Source organism: Pygocentrus nattereri, chromosome 24 (assembly GCF_015220715.1).
Source record: "Pygocentrus nattereri isolate fPygNat1 chromosome 24, fPygNat1.pri, whole genome shotgun sequence".
Classification (NCBI taxonomy): Eukaryota; Metazoa; Chordata; class Actinopteri; order Characiformes; family Serrasalmidae; genus Pygocentrus; species Pygocentrus nattereri.
This window is the reverse complement of record NC_051234.1, coordinates 20,728,123-20,752,459: the sequence shown is the minus strand read 5'-3', so window position 1 is coordinate 20,752,459 and position 24,337 is coordinate 20,728,123. Positions and strand designations below refer to the sequence as shown.

The window sequence follows — 24,337 nt, the reverse complement described above, 5'->3', positions numbered from 1 at the left end:
CTACATAAACAGACAAATGTGGTTTTATACAAAGGCAGCTATAACAGCCTCCACTGTACTGGGAAGGCTTTCCTCAAGATCCACAAGGGCATCTAGTGGTATTCTGGAACTCTGTAGTAAGTGATATGTGATTTTCATGCACTATGCACTTCAGCGCTTCATGGCCCTGCTCGGAGTTTGCATGGTCTACTGCTTTGTGGCTATATTGTTGTTGCTCCTAGGAACTTTTGTTTCCCAACAATAGAGCTTATAGTTCACAAGGGCAGAGCATGCATTTTATGAACTGGCTTCTGGCAAAGGTGGCATCCAATGACAGTGCCACATTTAAAATCACTGAGCTCCTCAGTCTGACTCATTCTACTGCCAGTGTTTGTCTATGGAGATTGCATTGCTCAGTGCTTCATTTCATTCACCTGTTAGCAATGGATGAGGCTGAAATACATGAACTCAATAATTAGGAGTAATTAAATTAAATATGTAATAATATTGTGTCCCAAAAGTAATATATGTAAGCATATACATTATATGGACACAAGTATTTGGACACCTATACATTACACCTACAAGAGCAGCAGTTAGTCCACACTTTGCAGGTGTAACAGCTTCCACTCTTCTGGGAAGACTTTCTACAAGATTTTGGAGTGTGTCTGTGGGAATTTTTGCCCATTCATTCAGGAGAACATTTGTGAGGTAGGACACCTGGCTTGCTTGTCAAAAATATTTTGGTTTGCTGAAAAATAACGATTTCCCTTCACTGGAACTAAGGGGCCTAGGCCAACCTCTGAAAAACAACCCCATAGCATTATCCCTCCTCCACCAAACTTTACAGTTGGCACACTGCAGTCAGGCAGCAGGTTCTCCTGGCATTCACCAAACCCCGACTCATCCATCAGACTTCCAGATAGAGAAGTGTGATTCATCATTCCAAAGAATACATTTTCACTATTCCAGAGGCCAGTGATGGCATGTTTTATGCTACTCCATCCGACGGTTGGCATTATGGTTGGTGGAAACCACATTGTGGAAACCTATGTCATGAAGTTCCTATAGTTTTTGTGCTGATGTTAACGCTAGAGGCACAGCGTTGATGAATTTTATACACTATGTGCCTCAACACTCAGCAACCCACTCTGTTACTTTACTTGGTCTAATGCTTAGTGGCTGAGTTGCTGTGGTTCCTAAATGCCTACACTTTTCAGTTTAATATCTCACAGATGATAATGGAATATCTTGTAGGGAAGAAATTTCATAAGGTCCAAAAGCCTGAGACCACTGGTGGAAGTGGCAGTTTGGGTTAAAATTAGAATCTTAGACTAGAAATAAAATATTAACTGATTTTCAGAATTTCTTAGCCTTTGATTTACCCCCTTTTACTTAATGACAGCATATGAACTGGCATGGACTCTTCAGGCCTGTGCAAAAGCCTCTTATTAGACCAAAATCCACCAGAGAGTTGTCTGTACATGCTTCAATGAAAGAGAAGAGACTAGTGTTAGCATTGGCCCTATCATCAGGAGATCAATGCCTGGTGATGGTACAGCCATCCGTAGCCTTCAGTCCAAGAGAGCACAATTGGCCTCAATCTCTCTGTGTGGGTAGGATGACCACCCCCTTCCATCACTCAATGTGATGCTAGTCACGCAGGCGTCTGTTAGCTGACATAACAGACCTGGCGGTTGGCGCTTTCCTCTGAGCGCTTTCGGCTGTCCAGTGACACTGCCTGAGTGGCAGTTCGTAAAGTAGTGGTGGCTGGTTTCACAGGTCTTGGAGGAAGCCTGTGCTAGCCTTCACCATCCTAGCATTGGTAGCATTGTGTGATTGGGGAAGTCCTAACTAGTAGGTGGAATTGGAGACGACTAAATTGGGGTGAAAATCTGACATTTTTGTTCATAATTAGCATGGTCACAAATTAGTTTCAATTTGAATGGTGTCCTAGAAATAGTTCAGAATCTTTAATATTTCATCTTTATTTTACTATTTAACTTTTTTTATTTACATTTTTCAAAATACAAAAATTTCTGTTGTTAACTTTGTTAACTTAAACTAACTGTTTAAATGAACAATCACAGATTTTCAGTGTGGTCTCAGGCTGTCGGACCCCACTGTGCACACTAGTTATTAGTTTTTCAGGTTCAGGAAAAAGATTGTTGTTGTCCAAGGAATAACTTGTTTTTTTCTCTCCACATCACTTGAGCACAAGTGCCGTGATTTACATTGTTTGAAAATTTCATGATGAAAGAACCAATAGAAATCACTCTGAATAATTATTAGAAATGTTCAGTTGTTGGCCTCTGCTAACATTTTGGAGTTCTTTGGAAAGTGTTTTAACAAATATATAAGAGAAAATTGCAATTGAATTTTACAGCTTCTGTTCTTTTTCTGGAGACTTACTTTCAGTTTTTCAAAGAAATCTGCAGGGATCTTTTTCCACACCTCTAAAGTTCAGTCCTAGAAGTTGATTGCGTTTTCTGCTTCAGGTTACCGTATAATAATCCAGTAATAATTACATATGCGTTAGACTTAGCAGTCCATAAAACCTCAGTATCACAGATGTCCAGTTTTGGTGTTCTACTGCAGATATTTTTTTCTTATGCATCCATTTACTTTTTTCACTAAGGGCTTTTTGACAGCTGCAGCTGATCTGAAGCAAGAGAGGAGCTTGATTTTCTCTTTTCTCTCAAAGATGAAAGATTTAAGTGCTGTTTATCTCAATTTTTGATGGTCTACTAGGTCGTGCATAAATAACTTTTTACTCTTTTTTGCAAATTCAGTATTAATGTCCAACTCTAAAACTTGCGTCATTAAACAGGTTTAAAAAAATTCAACATTTTCAGGACATTGTACGAAAACACTCTCTAACCTTCATTCACACCGTATCAAATCCAGCACTCTCTCGCTCTCTCTCGGCCTCCTAGTAAAACTGATGGAAATCTGAGCTGTGCTCAGTGCCTGGAGCAGCTCAGCTAAGTCGTGTTGTTCTCGTTCAGCCTTGCTGGGTCCAGTTCCTCTGCTCCCACTGGCCCTGGCCACGCTCGCTGAGCTTGGAAAGATCGGCAGACATGCTCGGCCACAGGTGTGATCCGGAGCCTATTTCCAACCCGATTAAACCAGGTCTGATTTTCCATCAACTCGGCCTGAATAGACCAAGTTGGCAAAAGCAACTAAAATTTTTCATGAGCGCCTCCTCACAAATGTCAGCGTCGGTTGCCTCAGATGCCAACAAGATGATTCTCGCCTTATAGAAGGATGTTATCACAGTCTGTAACTTAGTCTTTATTATGTCTCTGTGGCAGCGCCGCCCACACGCACTATCAAAGACAGAGGCGCCGTGGGTGTTAATAAAGGTCTGCAGCCGCTCACAGCTCTTTCAGTTTGTGTGGATATGAATGCTGCATTCTTCCCCACTTTGCTTTGATAATCATCAATAAGCTATTTCTTAAAATAAAACTGTCCTGTGTTAAACATTTGTGGACTTTTGTGGGCACACCAGATTAGCTAGCAGAACTATTATTTAATAGTAAGTTAAGGTATTGTTCAGATTCTAAAGATGGTTCTCAGGGATTCATGCTGCATTTCTTGTATCCTGCTTCTGGCACTGCAGCTGAGCAACAGTAGTATTGTAGCACTATTGCCTTGCTTACTAGCTGTTTTTTAGATCTGTACAGGCAGAAAACTGTCATGCCCTTGCGAAAGTGATCTGTTACCTGTAGTGTGACGCTGTCTACTCTGTTATCAGATTAACTAGGACACTGTTTTCTCTCTGTGTCATGTTGTGGTGCTGTGTTGAGCTGCTAGCGAGTAATGAGAAGTCAAGGGGGTGGTTCTGAGTCCCATGCTGTAAAAAACAATTCACACCTTTCCACAACGACTACCGTGCTGAGATAAATTGAGCAAAATTAAACAAAACTCGGCTTTTTGTTTTTGTTGTGCTGAATTTGATTCGCAAAATCATACAGTTGGCCTGCTTGGCAACTTCAGTCGTCACTGAAGACCCAACCCACAGCCCACATAAAAGACTATAAGACCACTTTGTGTTAAACTTGCACCTCAGGGCATCTGGAGAGCTCTATACAGAAAACTCAAGGCACCCAGTCAATAAGAACAGTGTGTCTCTCCCATTGAAAGAGATTGAAAAAAGGTTCTCCATCCTCTAAAATGCAGGGTGAACAACCCCTGAATTTTAGATAACTGCTGGAGATTTATTGAGATGCACTTAGATGTTGTTCTACTTTTCCATATTTTGCAATGTATGTTACTGTTTTTTATCATTGCTTTACTTAGATGGGCTAGCTAGTAGTGTTTAGTAGAAATTTCTGGTAATCTGAATTATGGAATCTCATTACAAAATAAAACACTTGAAATAGAGCAAGATGCCTCTGAAAATATGCGTAATCGCAATGCATTGTTTTCATGGATTACTGTTTGTAAAAATTGCATTTTTGATCAGACAATAAATCAGTTTGTTCCTATTTTACTGAATGGGTATATAAAGAAGGAATGGAGAAAGAAAGATAGGGTGAGGAGGTTTTAGGGATCCTCAGATGGTTTAAAGGTCTTTACAAATTTGTCAATTATGAATACAAATAATGAAGTTAGGTCAGAAAACATACAAACGTACTCTAAACATGTGAAGTCATTATAAAAGATTACATATTTTGTAGAGTTGAACCTTCTAGGCTTTCAGGCTTCTGGGAATCACAAATGCATGGCTGTATTTTTCTACTTAATGGGATCATCTGTGATTTTTTGTGAAGCAGAAAATTGTCTGATCATGATTTTCCTCTGTGGTATCTAGATTGACACAGCTAAGCAAGCTCTCCCATTGGTCAAAGAGTTCAAGAGCTGAACTGGAGGCCTTACACATTAGATTCACTACCAACATATAAGAAAACGGCAGAGGAAATGTTTTGATTTACAATGGGACACTTTTTTGTGGATCAAAAAAAAAACAATTACTGCAGGCCTTCTGGAAGTCCTAGATTTGTCGCTGATTGCGAATTCAAGTGGTAGTCTAACCAAGTTTTGGTTGGAATGGAAAACAGCAGCAGCAGCTCTGTGCCAGGACTCTTTACTGAAAGAGTCACTGTAAAACTGATGCATTGAAGCTTCAAATGTCTGAATTTAACCTTGAACGGCCAAAAAATGTTTGTGCGTGCCGCCTTTAGCTTAGCACTAACATATTAGTCTCACAGGAAAGTTAGCAGAATTTAGCCTCATTGTAAAAGTGTTTTTTTTTGTCTCATGTTGTGACATTAATAGCCTGAACTGAAGGCCAAGCACTTCTTAAATATTCACAGGTCACCACAAAATTTTAATCATATAATTGCCCAACACTACTAGTCCTAAACCTATGGTTGGGTCTGGTGGGGCTTTCAAATGGTGCCTACAGCCATATCACGCTCCTTGTAGGTGCTGCATGCAGGTAAAGCATAAAGTAGACTCTCTGACTGAGTTCCACCACCCCAGGCGCAGATGGTCAGGGTGCTAACCCAATTAATCTGGACGTCCTGTCACAAGAGGGTTGGGTTTGACAGCAAGCGTCCCAGCAGAACACCTACCTTCACCACACAGGAGGAGCGGCAGAGCAGAGGTCTAGAATACTTCCATATTCACAGCTTTTCTCGTGAGGCGCTGGCCTAACAAGCATTAGCTCAAGTAGGATTGCTGCTTAATTTTGTTTCACGCCAGAATCGGCTGTGCTAATGGATTTGATATGCAGCAGACGAGAAAAGAAACCTTGGAAATATTCTCCTCGTTTGCCGCCACGTCTCAGGGAATGCAAGCGCACGCCGCTGTATTTCACTTCTGATCCCTCGGCTAATTTAAAGCACCTTTGAAGATGACTAATTACATTGAGGAGAAAGGCAGTGAAGCCATTAATTGTTTTAACTTTGGTACTTTAATTAGGACTTTCGCTGGAGACGAAGATAAAGGATATGTGGGGAAATCTCCGCAGCTTAAAAATATTAATCTTTCTGTATGGGAATTACACAGCCTTGATTTTTCGTCCGCTTTGTGTCCACAGCAGTGTAATCTCTGTGTGTTCAGCCTTTTTGGGAAATCCTTATCGTGTTGATTCTCAGAGTTCAGGAGGATGATGGCTTCAGGAAAGGCTAGAAAGAGCAGAGGTCACTCTATGATAGCAATACAATAGGATTCTGGCATTAGACCATCAAAGCCTAATCTTCCACTGATGATTTTGGCTTTCATATGCCTTCAGTTTAATATCTTGTTGCTTCAAAGAGATGACATGATTTTCATTTCTCTCTGGAATTACTGTCTAAGTTTAGTATTAACCTACAACCAATCAGTCACATGCACAGACTTTGGGGGGGGGGGGGGGGGCTGAGGTGCTACGAAGATGTATTGTGAGGGCACTTCATAGCAAATAGCAAAAGTTGTTATAACACTGTAGTATTCTCTATGCATATCTGATTTTATGTTCACAAGCACAATATTAATTCAAGTCCACATTTCTTGTTGCAAGAATGGACCTAATTCTAATGAATGTGCTATTCAGCACTGACAGTGTCCATGTAATATTATTCATTACCAACATTTTGTGCAACCAATGAGTATCATATTTAACTCATTAGTAAATTGTATGTTGTTATTATCATCATTATTATTAGTAGTAGTAGTATTAGTAGTAGTATTGCGGCTAGCTTGTAAAAGGTGCTGGAAACTCGACTGAAAATATCAAAACTTTCTCAGTAATCCTAAAGATATGTGACAAAATGATTATAAGCTTTTATTTTCTGGCATTGGTGAGACTTAAATGTACGATATCTACCAGAAGTGAATACAGTAACCGCAAAGTAGCTAAAGTTGGCTTCCTTTTCACTCATTTCTTATTCAAAATTTCCCTTCCACCTTAAATGGTGGTCACAGTCAGAACTGATGCCTGTGTGAAAGTCTATTCTGGGATGTTTTTCTCCCCTTTTGTAATGAGTAAAACTACTGATCCTATTTATACATAGTAGGGGTTAAATTACTTTTTGCATCTTTATTATGTTTTGTGTGTATAGTACAGGGATGGGGGAGTAGTCGAGTAATGCAATACTTTTTGTAGTTAGCTACACATTCTACTAACTAGTAGCACATACAAGTTTTTCTGTAGCTATAGTACAAATTTTCACTACAGTTCTACAACAGGCTTCAGACAGACCAAGCAAAATCTGAACCATAGAACGCAGTCGTTAACTGGGCTGGTGGCGACTGTGCAATAATGACTGAGTCGCTAACAGCTCGAGCCCATGGGCACTCGCTGATCACCCCTTACTATAATAAGCTTAGCTCAGGGGTTGCAACCGAAATGTTAAGAAAAGCCGTTTTGTCCTTTCAACAAAAATGAAACCATAGCAGCCACAACATTTTATGTCTGTTTGACATACTTGGCTGTAAGTATATCTCAGTATGAGCTGATGTTGTAGTACAGGCTGAAAATATAAACCCAAACTCAGACTCACTTTGCTCTGCATTAACCTTTAGTTCAGCTGTAGCCACTTTTATCTCAGGAAACTTCTCCCACGGGTTTCTTGTAAAATGCCCCTCAATGTTCATTTTTTTACAAAGCTGAAGTCGCTTATCATTCTGCTGCTTCTCATTTGAATTGTCCTTAACTGGTGCCTGAGGTGCCAGATTGTGCGCAATTTAAGGTGGAACAGGACAATTCGAGCGAGAATCCACTTCAGCTTCGCGATTTGTTACATGCTGAACCTATCAGGAAAATAGCTGATCGCTTAGAACAGCAAACATGTCCATTCATGTTCAACGTTCATCTTAAATCTCTCTCTTTGCCATTTCATTATCTGCATTGCTGTGACCATCAGTCTGCGCGTCAGTCTTCAGTGTTAAAGGATGAATTAGCAGGTCTACATTAACTCCAGCATTTAAGACCATTTATTGTGAAAACCGTGTTAGTTATTGTGTGTTATAATGATTTTACAGTAAAGGAGGATTATTTTGGAGCCGCAGCAGCTCTGCAGCAGTGGAGAGATTATTCAGGCCCAATTCTCACCCCAATGGAGCCAGAGTCACTGATGAGAATTTGGAGGCTGAAGTGTTACTGAAGTTTATCAAAGGACTCAATGTCATATCTGTAAATATCTTGCTGAAATGTTTAAATTGGAGTTTTATTTCACCAGTTTACAATTATTTGCACAAAGTTGATTAGGATTAAATGCAGTATCTTGTTCACACTGTCATTTGGACTTGTTTGGTGAGTCAGGTGGAGATTCACAAACATTCTGATACTGTACTTTTCAAAAAGTAGCTAAAAAGTAGCCACTACAATTTTTGGATATGTAGCTAAATTGTAGCTAGCTACACGTTTTGGGAAATTAGCTACAAAGTAGCCAGCTGCTAATTTTGAGTATCTATCCCCACCCTGATATAGTGTAGTGTCTCTATATGCCAGTGCTATAAAGAACTTTACTTACTCACTTTATTTACATAAAATGGACAATAAATTATTCTATTCTATTCTATTCAGGGGAGAACACACTTCTGTATATTTTAATACACAATTACTGTTTATTTTTTAAAGTTATCAGATTAAATATGAACCTATTTACGTGGAAAATGTGGCCTGTGCAAATGCTGTGGCACATTTATAGATATGTACGTTAAATTCAGCAAGTAAATAGAAATTGCGGCGTACAATTTGCAGAAAATATCCGAATGTGTGTCCTTTGTAGAGGATGTGTTCACTTTTTTCACTTAAAAAATCAGTCAAACAGGCCCCAACTGTCTGTGCTTTATCGTCATGTGACTGTGAGTTCGATCCCTGGTGATGCTACAGCCGTCTGCGGACGGGAGTCCAAGAGCATAATTGGCCTTGCTCTGTGGGTGGGTAGGGTGGGCCCCCTGTCTCACCTCATCACCCGATGCTATTCAGCACAGACATCTGGCGCTTTCCTCTGAGCACGTGATGCTGCATTAGAGGCGATTTGAAAACATGCAGCAGTGCTTCAGAGGTCTTGGAGGAGGACTTTGCTAGTACTCCTAGCACTGGTGGTATCATGTGACGAGGGAGTCCTAGCTAATAGTTGGAATTGGGTGCGTCTAAATTGGGGAAAAACCCACCCTAAAGCATTTGTAGTTTTTGAAAGTCCCTCCTACATTCAAGGCATGTCATCAGATCTTTAATCTTTAATGTGGAAATTCTCACTCTAGAGGTACTGTAGCGCCACTGTAGGAGGTGAGTAAGCATGATTGCAAGAGATGTAGCCATGGTTACATTTTTCATTTTATCCAGAGGGCCTCTTTAACTCTTACAAATATTCAAATATCAGATTTAATCACGATGTGAGTCCCTAACAGAGATATGAGTTTCTGTTCCGACAGTGACTGTATGCACTATATGTGTGCTAGACTTTGCTTAATGGTGGTTTTTCAGAGATTCTGCACAATGGCTAATGTACATGCCTCCAGGTCCAAACATAGGTTGTTTTCAAACGATCCTCCTGCAGCCTTTCAGTCCTGGAAACTTTTCTGATGAAAGAATTTTTACCGCAATGGTGTGCTTTGCTTTGTATTGATGCTGAGAATATAAAAAAATTTTTTCTTCTGTTAAATGTAGGCTGAGCGTTGATGCCTCTGTCAGTTTATGCTCCATTTTTATTCAGCTTGGCCTCTAATGATGTGTTCCAATGAGCGCTCACATCAAAACCATCATAAAGCCTCTCCGAGCATCCGCTCCCTCATGGATACAGAGAAAGACAGACAGAAAAGGATAAAAAAAAAAGGTGCTAATTTGACTCTTTCTCCCCTGGGTGAAATGCCATGACACTGAATAGAAGGATAAGCCAGCAGTGATGTTTGATGTAAGGCCGGTTTAGCCCTGATTTTAGGTTCGGCTGCTCTAATGATGTGCTGTCCTCTTTTCCAGATGTATGCCCAATCACTGCGAGCATGGAGGGCGATGCACTCAAACCTGGAACAGTTTCAGCTGTTCTTGTGATGGGACGGGTTACACTGGAGCTACCTGTCACACATGTAAGTGCAGTTCGATTTAGTTCAGTCTTGTTTTATTATATTTCAGAATAATCCAAATCAAGAACGCTTAAAAATAAGTGCTAAAGTGCACACAGCACTGAAAAAGGAATTGAATTAAATTTAAATAAAAAAGTTTGATGTATGTAAACATTGTTAGTGTTAAAACATAGCATTCACTCTCTGCACATCCAAGCTGCAAATTAGACCATTTTGAATTCATTGTTTTTGTCATGTCATTAATATGTGCACCTGTTCAGCCTACAGCAGTGGAGTTTTTCAGTCTAGACTAAGATACAGCACAGAACAGCCAATCAGAAAAAAGGTGATTTGCATGTACCCATCTTAAAGTCGGTGTGAATTGGAAATCACAGTTCATTTTTCCTCCTTAACAGGACGTATTTCTGAGTAAAACAGAACATTCAGGTGGGAAATAATTGTGGGTGGGACCATGAAAAGTGGGAGTCAGACTCTGCTAGTCTCCCATCTGTTTTGCTGAAAAAAAAAATAAATTAAGCACTACAATATTTTGATGTACATTTTATGTAGTTTCTGAATTCATTATTTGTTGAATATATATATATATATATATATATATATATATATATATATATATATATATATATATATATATTCCATTGAAGTTGGGATGTTGTGTAAAACATAAATCAAAACAGAATACGATGATTTGCAAATCCTTTTCAACCTATATTCAATTGAATACACTACAAAGACAAGATATTTAATATTCAAACGGATAAACTTTATTGCTTTTTGCAAATATTCACTAATTTTGAATTTGATGCCTGCAACATGTTCCAAAGAAGTTGGGACAGGGGCAACAAAAGACTGGGAAAGTTGAGGATTGATCAAAAAACACCTGTCTGGCACATTCCACAGGTGAACAGGTTAATTGGAAAAAGGTGTCATGATTGGGTATAAAGGGAGCATCCCTAAAAGGCTCAGTCGTTCACAAGCAAGGACGGGGTGAGGTTCTCCACTTTGTGAACAACTGCGTGAGCAAATAGTCCAAGAGTTTAAGAACAACGTTTCTCAACGTGCAATTGCAAGGAATTTAGGGATTTCATCATCTACAGTCCATAATATCATCAAAAGATTGAGAGAATCTGGAGAAATCTCTGCAAGTAAGCAACAAGGCAGAAAATCAACATTGAATGCCTGTGACCTTCGATCCCTCAGGCAGCGCTGCATTAAAAACCGACATCATTCTGTAACGGATATTACCACATGGGCTCAGGAACACTTCAGAAAACCACTGTCAGTGAACACAGTTCGTTGCTCCATCTACAAGTGCAAGTTAAAACTCTGCCATGCAAAGCGAAAGCCAAATATCAACAACACCCAGAAACGCTGCCGGCTTCTCTGGGCCTGAGCTCATCTGAGATGGACTGACGCAAAATGGAAAAGTGTCCTGTGGTCTGATGAGTCCACATTTCAAATTGTTTCTGGAATATCATGGACGTCGTGTCCTCCGGGCCAAAGACGAAAAGGACTGTCTGGATTGTCATCAGCGCAAAGTTCTAAAGCCAGCATCTCTGATGGTGTGGGGGTGTGTTAGTGCCCATGGCATGGGTAACTTGCACATCTGTGAAGGCACCATTAATGCTGAAAGGTACATACAGGTTTTGGAGCACCATATGCTGCCATCCAAGCAACGTCTTTTTCAGGGACGTCCTGCTTATTTCAGCAAAACAATGCCAAGGCACATCCTGGACGTGCTACAACAGCGTGGCTTCATAGTAAAAGAGTGCGGGTACTAGACTGGCCTGCCTGCAGTCCAGACCTGTATTGAAAATGTGTGGTGCATTATGAAGCACAATATATGACAACGGAGACCCCGGACTGTTGAGCAACTGAAGTTGTACATCAAGCAAGAATGGGAAAGAATTCCACCTACAAAGCTTCAACAATTAGTATCCTCAGTTCCCAAACGCTTATTGAGTGTGGGTAAAAGGAAAGGTGATGTAACACAGTGGTAAACATGCCCCTGTCCCAACTTCTTTGGAACGTGTTGCAGGCATCAAATTCAAAATGAGTGAATATTTGCAAAAAACAATAAAGTTTATCTGTTTGAACATTAAATATCTTGTCTTTGTAGTGTATTCAGTTGTATATAGGTTGAAAAGGATTTGCAAATCATCGTATTGCACAATGCCCCAACTTCATTGGAATTGGGGTTGTATAATATATATAGATATATATATATATATATATATATATATATATATAGGGTGTAGACTTCACAGTAAAAGCCAGAGAAAAAGATGTCAGGTTGAGCTGAACAGCCTCATAGTGCAGCAGAAAACTTTAGAGCACCATGCAAATATTGAATATACCTAGCTCATGATAACATGAAAACAGGTTGGCAAACTGAATAATTATTTCACAACCGGTCCAAAAACCAAAAGTGATAGCCTAAAGTGAGGAGAACAAAGGCGGTTGTCTGGTGATATACATGTACATGCACCCTGGAGCAGAGATGATGTCGGATGTTGATGATTGATCAGGGTGGTGGGAGTGGGAAGGAAAAATCTGCTAGGATATTATTGGTTAGTGTCATTTTTCCCTGCCACTGGAACACAGTGATGTACAAATATCAGACGATGTTTAGAGGCAGGCAAAAATCACTACACTTTGATCAAAGATGCCAGAGAGAGTACTTCTTCTTTTGAATGATGTGACAGATTGTGCTTAATGTGACCAAGAACATAAACTAACAAAGTTCCACTTTGATTTCAGTTACACTTTAAAGGTATAGTAATAAAAACAGCCTGGCCATAATGAAAGGTTAGAAAATGTTCAAGCTGAATTATGACTGTTTCTTGAAACACAAAACACAACGCATTGCATTAATGTGTTTTGTGCCCTGGTTGTATCTGGAAATACTTTTGCTGGAACCTATTCACACTTTTCACTAACATGCATTCCCAGTGTGGTCAGAGAAGATTGATTTTACTTTTCCCATATAAAAGCATATCAAATCATACATCATTTCAGTTTTACTCTTTTAAAAAAGTACACAAGCTCAGCTTGGACACCTTAATTGGCCTGTAATTCATAAGGCGCCTGTTTGAGGTGTAACTCCAACCGTATGTATCCTCCATCTTCTTTTCACAGTTGAAGATGCTGTCAATTTGAGGAGGAAAGGAGGTTTAAGGTTCAAGGTTTTATGTCCAAGAAGACATATTGTGTTTTTTTAATAACATCTGGGTGACTGGGACAGGACCTTTGGGTGACTGGGACAGCACATCTTATGATTGACTTAGGTTAGGTTTAATTCAGGCTTTGCTATAATTTTATGTGCACATTTAAGTTCATAAGTTCATCATTATGAATTAGGACTGTTCATTTGTGTTCAACTTTATCCCTGAAGGCCTAAAAATCCATCCATATTTCATGCAGTATAAAGCTGCTTTCCCTCACTCTCACAAAAATTCCCCCCTGTCCTTTAATTTTCAACGTCCAAATTTAATTGAGGTAAAACAAAACTGGTTGAAGTCAGAAATTAATTAAACACATTTATCTGAAGCCCAGAATTTTTTAAAAGCTGCTCCCCATTCCTACAAGCTGTTTAATGAACACATCATTTCATTCAGGCAAAAATGATCACAGATCCATAAGACCGAAAATAGACAGTCGTTGCAGATGAAGGACGTGTCAATGTCAATGACCCCTGTAATCTTCTCTACAGGACTCATGAAACCACTGCTGAGAGGTTACACATGACATCCAGGCCTCTGTTTTTAGGTCCCTCTGTATCCCCATATAGTTGCAAACAAACCATACATGACTCTTCCTGTTTCCTGCCTTTTTTTTTTTAAACAATCTCTTTATTGTCTTTTCAACATTAGTACAGAGAAAAAGAGGAAAGTTCAATAACAATTTCAACTACAAATCACTATATAATATGCAAATAATATATATATATATATATATATATATATATATATATATATATATATATATATATATATATAAACAAAGACAGCTTCTTGGCTTTTTGCTTTTTTTTTGTTTTTCTTTTGTCTTGCTTGCCACGTACTGAAAGTGTGCATCACCTGTGCGGTGGAAGTTAGTGGTCTTTGACAACTTATTGTGGTTACACATTCATGTATAGGAATATCTATCAGGTCACTAAAGAGTGGGGTGCTCTGCACAGAGCTTTGACGAGAGTTTGGAGGAGGGTTTGATGAATTGCCTGGACAAGGGCTTCGGCCAAGACTTGAAAGAGGGTGTGGGTCTGAGGGACCTCAGGTCCTTCATTCTCTGTCTAGGCGGGTGGGATCTAGTGGGTGCATCCCACTGCCCCTGAACCCAGCCTATGTATTTTGTGTTGTTTGCTGCACTTTTCCAGACCAGGGGCAGGAAGATGGGTTTCTACAACTTTCTTCCACTGCTCTGTCTGGTGTAGATCAGGCCCTCTGTGTTCCAGTTGTGTTTCTGGCTTTTAAAGCCAGCTGTGCTTCCTTCACTGGCTTCCTGTAGCTGCATGCATCAGATTTAAAACCCTAATGCTTGCCTACAAAGCCAAAAATGGACCAGCCCCTACCTACTTGATGGCAATGGTGAAATCTTGAACTGTACCACGAGCCCTCCGAGCTTCGAGTACAGCTCGACTTGACCCGCCATCCTTCAAGGCGCATGGAAGACGAGCGTCGAGAATGTTCTCCGTACTGGCACCCAGGTGGTGGAATGAACTCCCACTGGCTGTCCGTACAGCAGAGTCTCTTGCTGTCTTCAAACGCAGACTGAAGACACATCTCTTTGCAGAGCACTTAAATGAGCACTGAATTATAAGCTGCACTTATATATTATATTTTATTGTATTGCATGGTGTATTGTAGTTTATTGTATTGTATTGTATTGTATTGCATTGAATGGCACAGAGCTCTGTGTTCAACTCTGTTCCTTTTTCTGTTGCTTTTTCTCTCAGTATTTACAGTGACTTTTTGTTTCTAGCAGTATCTGAGCTCAGGACTGTCTTTTTCTCTAAGCTTCAAGTAACTAGCAAAGATACTTTCTCAAGATAGACAAAGCACTTCTTGTAAGTCACTCTGGATAAGAGCGTCTGCTAAATGCTGTAAATGTAAATGTAGAGTGCCCTCTCAGCTGGCTGGAGAACGTGTTTTATGTGAAGAACACAACATACATGTTGTTTTCTCTCATGATAATAAGGAACTTGATGTTAAACATGTGGCTGCAGCGTCTGTCAAGCAGCAACATGTGGACGCAGGTCCTCTTTGGGCAGGTGGGCTATGAACTGCTTTCCCTAGTCCAAAAACACCTCAGAGTTAATCCATCCACTGTCTGATATTCTGATAGGGGTATTGTTTGGTGGCCCAAAACACCAATCAGTCTGGAGCCTTTTGCCTTTGAATATGACGAGTAGCACCCCATACTTTCCTGCTGCATTGGGAGACACTATTATTGTTGTCTACCCTCTCATTTGCAGTGATTTCAAAGCAAGGTGATCCTCCTCTGCCAAAACTATTGTAGACAGCAAGTGGTCCTGTAGGTCTGTTTCATCGCAGTTCCAGATATGTTCTAAGAGGTCATGGACCCCAACCTCAGAATTAAATTCACTGTAAGGAGCAAAGCGTTTTTGCACAGAAGCAGGGTTAAAGCTGTCTGCTCAAACAGAGGAGAGTGCCTCCAGCTTCCTCATACTGAGGCTTGGGTTTCTCTGTAGAAATCCTTGAAACCACTGGTGACTTTTAGGGGCAAGGCTTTTTAGGCTTCTGCAAATTGGGCAGCAAGAACTTGGATCTCAGGCTTTCTCATTGGGAGCCCTCCCCTGTTCAGATCTCTGCTCTATAGCTGTATTGTCTCAACAGACTTTGTCTCAATCATTGTTAATTCACCTGTACTATAATAAAAGAAATCAAACTTTAATTTCTTGTATTATTCTCATGCCTTATCATTTGCCTGTAAAGCACTTTGAGCTGTAAATATAAAAAGTTCACTATAAATAAAGTGTTGCTATTATTATTGTTGGTATATAGTGTAGTGAGTAACATGTTTGCTCTGTGCGGTAAAAAAGAAGGGGGTTCGATACCCCACCCGGGCAAAGAGCCCATGGGCAAGACTCATACCTTTGCCTACTTGCGTGAAATAATCAAACTATAAGTTGCTATGGATTAAAGCACTAATGCCATAAATGTAAAGATTAGTGCTTCTTTGTTTTGTTTTTACTGACTAAAAGTAAATCAAACAACAACCTGTTTTGGCTTTAAATAGAGTAAAATGTTCTGATTTCTGCAACAGAAATGGAAGCGTCTGTAGTTGTTCAAGCATTCTGCTTTCTGTGTAGAAAAAAAAATACATACTTTCTTTAGTCTCTACATGTACACTTGGAAAAATACATGTATCTGCGTGTGGGCCATGTTCCTGCTCCCATGTGTGCGCCTTAACATCTGTGTGTGTCCTTTTTCTCACGGATCCGTGCGGTTTTCCTATGCAATTAGTCCTGTGAATCTTTTGTGCGAGTGAAGCACCATCCATGTTAGCATGCTGCTCTCAGAACAACAGAGTGGAAAAACTGGCACTGAAACCAGAGATATAGAGGGAAAACAGAGGTTTATATGCAGTTTCTTCTGCAAAACATCACCGGAACAGTAAGTTCAATGGGCTTTAAATGTTTTGTCCTACCTCACGCAGGCTAGCTATAATAAGCTTGCATAACATACTGTGCTATTATTTAAGAATGCTAGGTTAGCCATTACGCCATTATACCATATATTTACCTTGTTTCATAAAGCAATAAGAAAGAATGGCAGTATAATGTGCTCATAGAATCAATATAACAATGACAATGAATGTGAATTGCAGCCTCAGCCTCTGTAAATGAACAGGTCCTGGCCACTTTATCAATCATTTGTTAATGCACAGTTTGCCATTAATCAGCCCTCCTCTAACCCTACATACACTAGTACAAGTGTCATATGCTCTACCATATCATTGTTATTGGTCCACCTCTCCAATAATACCTGGTCAGGGGTGGTCCTATTGTAATTATTTTCCTTCAATGGATAGTGTAGAAGGGCTGCAACCAATGGAGTACAGCCTATAACAGTACACCTATAAAAAAAGAAAGAAATGTAAGAATGTTTTAAGGAATCAACTCTCTCATGGTCACAATGAACATAAGTCACACTGACTCTCATGCACATTATAATACAAATTTGCTTACTTTCTAGCAACCACCTAGCAATACTAGTGCAAACATGATAAACCATAGTGACCACCTAGCAACACCATAACAATCAACTCCAATAGCATAGAAACCACATAGCGCCTGCAGCCAACTGAGGTACCACAGTAACTGCCAAAGAAATAACCTGGCATACCAAGGAAACCACCTCACAGTGTCCTAGCAACTACCTGGAACATCACCACCCACCCACAGCAAACCCTCAGCTACCACTGGAGATACCATAGTAACCACCTAACTAACATCTAGCAACTAGTTGGAATAGCACATCGACTGCTTAAGAACATCCTCTCAAAGATCTAAGATAGCACAGAAACAACTTTTACAGCCACTTTGGATAACACCTACCAAGAAACACAAAAGCAATACTTCAGCAGCAACCTAGCAATCTACTGACCACCCAACAATTTTCTGTGAACAATAAAACAACAATATAGCAATACCATACCATAGCAACTACTTGTAGTACCATATAGTGGCTTAGCAACACCTTAGCAACCACTTAAGATACCATAGCAAATACCAAGCAACACGTTAGCAACCATCTGAGATATCAGTGCAGCCACCAGATTCAGTGCTAAAAAAACATAAAACCAAATAAAGGTAGTTTTAAACCTATAGAGCATTACCTTCATATAGAATCATTTTATATAAGTGCAGCTAAAGCGGTTTATATTATTCAAAACACTGATTCCAGACACTTAAATAGCGATTTGAAACATTTGAATGCTAGTGTACCTAAAACACCAGCACCCTTTAACAGAAACATCCTAACTCCAGTATCTTATCCGTTTAGTGACGATGATCACTTCAGTTAGGACTGAATTTGGAACACAAGCTATTAGAGAACAACAGTTCCGCTCCTACCTGGAATTAAATACAGTAACTCCAGGAAACAGTATTATAGAAGCATCCTCACTAGATCACACTTTCTTAAACACTGTACTAATTTCATGAGGTTGCCTTCTGGTTTGACCTTTCATTGATATAGTTTGCCATTCTACTGAAAATACAATAATGTACGTTTCAGGCAGATGTCACAGGCAGTATAATATAAAATGGCATTAAATTTATTCATATTGAAAAATGGCAGTTTTTAACCTAAATTTGCAGCTTACAAATTCCATAATAAACTGCAGACACATTCTCCACCGTTCCTTCTCATTACCTGCGTGTGTTAAACTTGTTGGTGAAGACTTGTCTAATATAACACTGCAGTGATGGAGTGAATAATGAGGAGAGAGTTGGAAAAGAGTTTGTTGGGATGAATTACGCTGGTGTGGCTCACATGCCACCTAACGCATCAGGAAATGAAAACTGAAACTGGGGAGTGACAGCTCCCTGAGAAACAGCATGAGGTGCACTTACAATAATAACTTTTTATTAACTTTTAAGAACTTTTCTGTATATATATATATCACTAGCGGAACAAATCAGAGCCGGGCCGAGGGCGGGACAAATGGCCGGGCCCTTTATATGCTTTATTATTTAATAAAGCTCATCATAACATCATTTTACAACATACACATGCCTGCAACAGCGGGGCTTACAAGCTTCGGCACCACGGAAAACAACTATGTCATTTTGAAGTCCATCAAGGACGTGAAATATAACACACCAAGAGAACAACAAAAACATTAGGCTACATGGTAACTAATGATAAAACAACACAAATTCAAAGCAGTTCAGCACCACGGATAGCGATCGGATCATTTTGACACCCACTTTATCCATTTCAAATCAGTAGCTTTTAAGTTTGGTAAAACTGGCTCAGCGGCCCACATGTTCACAAACACAAGTACTTTAGGCCTATTCACTACTATGTGAAGGGCATACGACAAGCCTTGCGCTCCGCGAACTCGTCCACGATGCTCTGCTGAGCTACTACAATTTACAATCACCAACAGTCTACACCTAACTCACACACTGTGAATAGTGATTGTTAGAAAGGCTACCTGTAATTAACCCGGCTCCCTGGCTGTACTGGCAGTTTTGGCGGGCCTGAATCGCTGCCAACAAAAAAGTCGGGTTCATCTCCAGGACAACGAACAAAATATGTGTCCAGTTTTTGTAACTTGGCTTTTCCTTGCTCTCTTTTTTTCCTTTTCTTTTCACTTTGCCGCTCCACTTTTATGCTTATTTGAATTAGTGCCACTCATGTTAGCTTAGTTGGTAAAAATGCTCCACTTAGTTTACAATCTGTTGCCAAGTGACCGATGATGACGTGGGTGGACGGTTGGTGACGAGTTTTACCCAAAATACACTTGGAGAAAATATCGGCGATCCACTTGAAAATTTGCGCGTCATAAAGTTAAATGTAAGAGTGAAAATAAAGCCAGTCATGCAGAACAACATTTTATTCAATATTTTACACCTACTACATCACTAAAGTCAGTCGGTCTTGTAAAGTTTTTAGAAACCATGACTCGGTCCTGACTGTGGCAACCTTTAAATGCCCCGTGTAAGACTTGAATGATGGGTGATGTAAGGGAGGCTATGCCTTTGGACGTGTACCGTGCTCATCTGGATACAATCAGGAGAGGCCCGGCTACTTGAAATCTTATCCTCTCTCCCATCCGGGCCCCCTCTACGCCCGGGCTGGGGGTGTGCCATCCCCATAAATATATATATATATATTAGGGCTGTCGAAGTTAACACGATAATAACGCATTAACACAATCTCAATTTAACGCGATTAAAAAAAACAGTGCCGTTAACGCAACCTCTATTTGGCCCTGTGATTCATCTGTAGTTCATGTTACATTTACGGCATTTTGCTGACGCTCTTATCCAGAGCAACTTACAATTTGATCATTTTACATAGGTAGGCCAAGGTGGTGTTAGGAGTCTTGCCCAAGGACTGTTATTGGTATAGTGTAGGGTGTTTTCCCAGGTGGGGATTGAACCCCAGTCTACAGTGTAGAAGGCAGAGGTGTTACCCACTACACTACCCAACCTGTTGAGATTTGGCCGTGCGCGGCATCTCTCATTAAGAGTAGAGGAGTGAATTTCTATGTTTACATGCAAATATTTTTGCAAGTCCGACTGAATACAATCGGATTACAGACTCAGACTGAGGTGTTTATTCTCATTCTGTTCAACGGTCTGATGAAAATCTTCATTTACATGCTCGCTACAAGTAATCCGAAGCAAAATGACGCGCATGCGTGGAGCAGCGCTTAGAGTAACCGTTACCATGACAGCGAACATCACGTGAGGCCAGTCGGCGTGAGGGGAGTTTCCAGTTGGCGCGCTTGAGTTTTTAACTGCTTTAAACTGACGTCAGACTCAGAAAAACGTCCCTCACATGTACGTATAAAGGAAGCGGCGAGAGGAAGACGTCGTGCTCTGAGACACAGAAGCTGGACGTCCGTCCCACCGCCGTCTTTTAAAGCTCAGAGTATAAACCTCGTCTCCTCTGCAGACCAGCTTCAGCTCCGCCGCATTGAACGGTATAAACATTTCGCTGTGACGCGCCGCGCATGCGCAGAACGTACTACACGTTCCAATTGGACTAATCGGATTCAGGCGTTTACACTGATATTATTCTTCTATTTAACTGATTATTTAGAGGTTTACCCACCTCGTTCAATCGGACAGAAATTGTGTTCTGAATAGCCTCAATCGGACTAGACTATTGAGGTGTTTACATGGACGTGTTCTATTCCGATTGAGCTATTAGACGGATTATTAACAGATTATTAGGCTGCATGTAAACGTGGATGTAGTGAGTAGCCACGTTTACATGCTGTTTACAGTGCTGTAGCCCTGTGGTATGACACTACATGTCTTTAATGAAGTCCAACTTTGTGTAATTTGTTTTTGTTTGCGCGGGACTGTGAAGTCCTAAAGGCTGTGATTGAATACGACTTCAGCACAAATGAAGTTTTTAGTTTTTATTTTCTTTTGTTACACATATCTGAACTGAGACACAGTAGGATGTGACTACGTCTTATATTTGAGACTACAGCTCTCTAATCTATTACAAATCCAATTTAGTGTTTTGTAGGTTCAGTATTACTGCCTAGTATGTGAGTGAATAAAAGTCCCTTAGTTTTTTCTTAGTTTTGTCCCAGCAGTTTTTAACTATAGTTCTAAGTACATTTAGCATAAAATGTGTTCACCATTTTAATTGTAACATTTCACTTAAAAAGCCTTATTTTCTATAACATTTACACAGATTAAAAAAATGTGATTAATCACGATTAACTATATGAAATTCTGAGATTAATCGCGATTAAATATTTTAATTGTTTGACAGCCCTAATATATATATATATATATATATATATATATATATATATATATATATATATATATATATATATATATATACATATATATATATATATATATATATATACACTTTGCATTATTTTGATCACGTTTGTTTCACAGATGACCAGAGGATAGCAGGCCACTATTGGCTCGTGGATGGCAAAATTGGACATCCACTGGCTTTTTGGTCAGCCTTTTTTAGGCAGCCTACCAGTGTTTAAGCAGACTGTTAGACAAGGTGCCACTTTTCAGCACTCATTTTTCCACTCACAGTCCAATTTGCTTATTTTTTTCTTCTTCATATTTTGTAAATTTGTGTGGTGAATAATATGAGCAAAAGCCTCGTTTTTTCACACTTGTTTGTAACGCCTGTCCTAGTTTATTTTCCACAACAAAAGGCCGTGTACATGTAAAATCTGCATGAGGAGATTATGAACTATTTAGATGTATGTAGGTCAATAATCTGGGTGTGGCAGTGGCATACGTCAGTGGGGTTGCCATTCAAGCCAGTGAATTGATATATGCTTGCTGTCTGGGTTCAGCTGGGAACATATTGCTTGCTACTAACAGACATAACGATTGATTATTGACCTTAAGTTTGCAGTTTAGGACTCCCTAACTTGAATTACACGCACTAAGAGATAAAATACTGTGAGGTAATTAAGATAGGAGTTTATTCTGTGATATGAATTTGAGAAAACTCTTATCTTGACCTTAGATATTATCTTAAGTGAAAAGTTTCTATAATATGGCCCCAGTTTTCTGTTTACTCCATTTTGTAGTTTTTATTGCGCTGGCCTGGTCATCCCAAGTGGTACATGCTTTCAGAGCTCCTTTACCATATACACTTTAACATTCTCTCTGTCTCACTAAGACTGAGATTTAGTTTTCTTGTCCTTGTGCCCCAAGTGATGAAGGACACCTCCAAAACATGTTTCAGAACTATACCAACATCTTTTCCCTCAGGACTCCAAGCAGTGGCTTTTGTGAGAGCAAAGTAGGCTTGAGTTGCTCATTCTCGTGTTGTAGAGCAATGATCCACACATTGCTTTTATAAGAGGCACAACTTCAACCTGGTCCTTGTTTGGTGTTCAAAAGGAAGTTTATGGAAGTTTTGACTATATTTATTTATCTTTATTTGAAACATTAGCTGAGTAGTCATTTTTAGTTATTTTTGTGTAAAAATACAATTAAACAAAAATGAATTCATTTTTTAAATGTATATCAGTGAAATATGATGCAGAAAGCTGTAAGTCACCAGCAAGCCTCAAATATTTAGAAAATACGTTGTCCTTTTCATACTGATTGTATTGATTAGCACTGGAAATGTAGTGTCATAAAAAGAGACATTTCTACAACGTAACCTATTATATACCCTGGTTTCAATTCCCACCGTCATTTGGTTTTGCGTTTGTAAATGCTGTTAATGTGTTTTCGACTGTAACCATAAACTATATATTAAACTTAAAGGGGAAAACCTTGGAATTTGGAATTTGGTTCACGTGGTTAAGTTGTCACAGTGTTATCTCAGGTAGTACAGTGCTCAGGTGGTTGCTAAGGTGTTGCTAGTTCCAGGTGGTTGTTAATATGGTAGTGGCCATTGCTGTGGGATCCCAGACAGTTGTTAGGGTGTTACTATGTTGTTGCTGACTGGCCATTGATTTGCAGACTGCATGAGAGGCAGCTTATGTACAGTAGCTCCTACAGTAGCACTAAAATGTTTGTCAAAGAGGCCTGTTGGCCTGACAAGGTCACAACATCTTAGCAGTGCTTCTTTTGAAGGCTTCTTACGTATGAGTTATATTCTTTCTTGCCACCTTTATAGCCTAAACATAAAAGCTTATCAGCAGGTCTGTGTAGGCCTTTGAGGTAGCATAACATATATTAGAGTCAATTGATTGCGTGTTTACAGCTGTCTGCTGTTTGCGGAAGCCCTGAAGTCTTTTTCTGAAACAAATTTCCACCTCATTTATTTTTTACTGCCACATCTAAAACTACAAAACAACTGAAATGTTTTATATAATCAATTTTTTCCCAGAGTTCCCTCCCTTGAAAACTTTGGAATTTGGTTCAGCGTTGATATGAAATCCCACGTGGTTAAGTTGTCACTGTGTTATCTCAGGTAGTACAGTACCCAGGTGATTGCTAAGGTGTTGCTAGTTCCAGGTGGTTGTTAATATGGTAGTGGCCATTGCTGTGGGATCCCAGACAGTTCTTAGGGTGTTACTATGTTGTTGCTGTTGCTTATTTCCTTTGTAATTGGGTCTAATTAATTAACTAATGAAAATTTTGACGCTGCGAAAATAGAAAGTATCTTTTTAAAATGATTTGCTGGGGAAAAAAACACAATATCTATATGGCTGCACATCCTTAAATACTTTTGGATAAGGATAATGCTGAATAAATGATTGTCAGTAATAATCAGCAAAAAAAAAAAATTAATAAAAATGGTAGCGCTTCAGTTATTTACTCATTCATGGCTTTCTTACTGGTGTCCATAAAGTTTCACAGCACAGTAATCACTGCTGTTCATACAAACTTAAAAAGTGCTTTATTAGCATAACTATAATGATACAGCTGCAATGTATTTATAAAGCCAACAGTTTTACTTTGTCTTGTGGAGAACAGGATAATTGCATTGTCTGTGAAGATTTTCGGGAATCAGCTGTCCTAGCTGAGCTTTACTTTCACTGTTTTGGGGATTGTTTCCGAACCCCTGGGGCTTAACGGAGAGCATAAACAAAGCACTTGTGTTTGTCGGCGAGATGGAAAGTAAAACACAGGCACCAATCATGCAGCTGTCACTCAAATTTGTTTGAATTTAGCTTTTTT

The 24,337-nt window shown here is 39.5% G+C and overlaps 1 protein-coding gene across 1 annotated transcript in view; it reads left to right on the top strand.

Annotated features, from left to right (window-relative positions):
• Positions 1-24,337, top strand: part of cntnap2a (contactin associated protein 2a) — a 655,370-nt gene that overhangs the window by 377,167 nt on the left and 253,866 nt on the right. Inside the window, exon 11 of the mRNA XM_017717995.2 lies at positions 9,893-9,999. Within this exon, the coding sequence (XP_017573484.2) occupies positions 9,893-9,999 (107 nt within the window). The remainder of the gene's footprint in view (positions 1-9,892; positions 10,000-24,337) is intronic.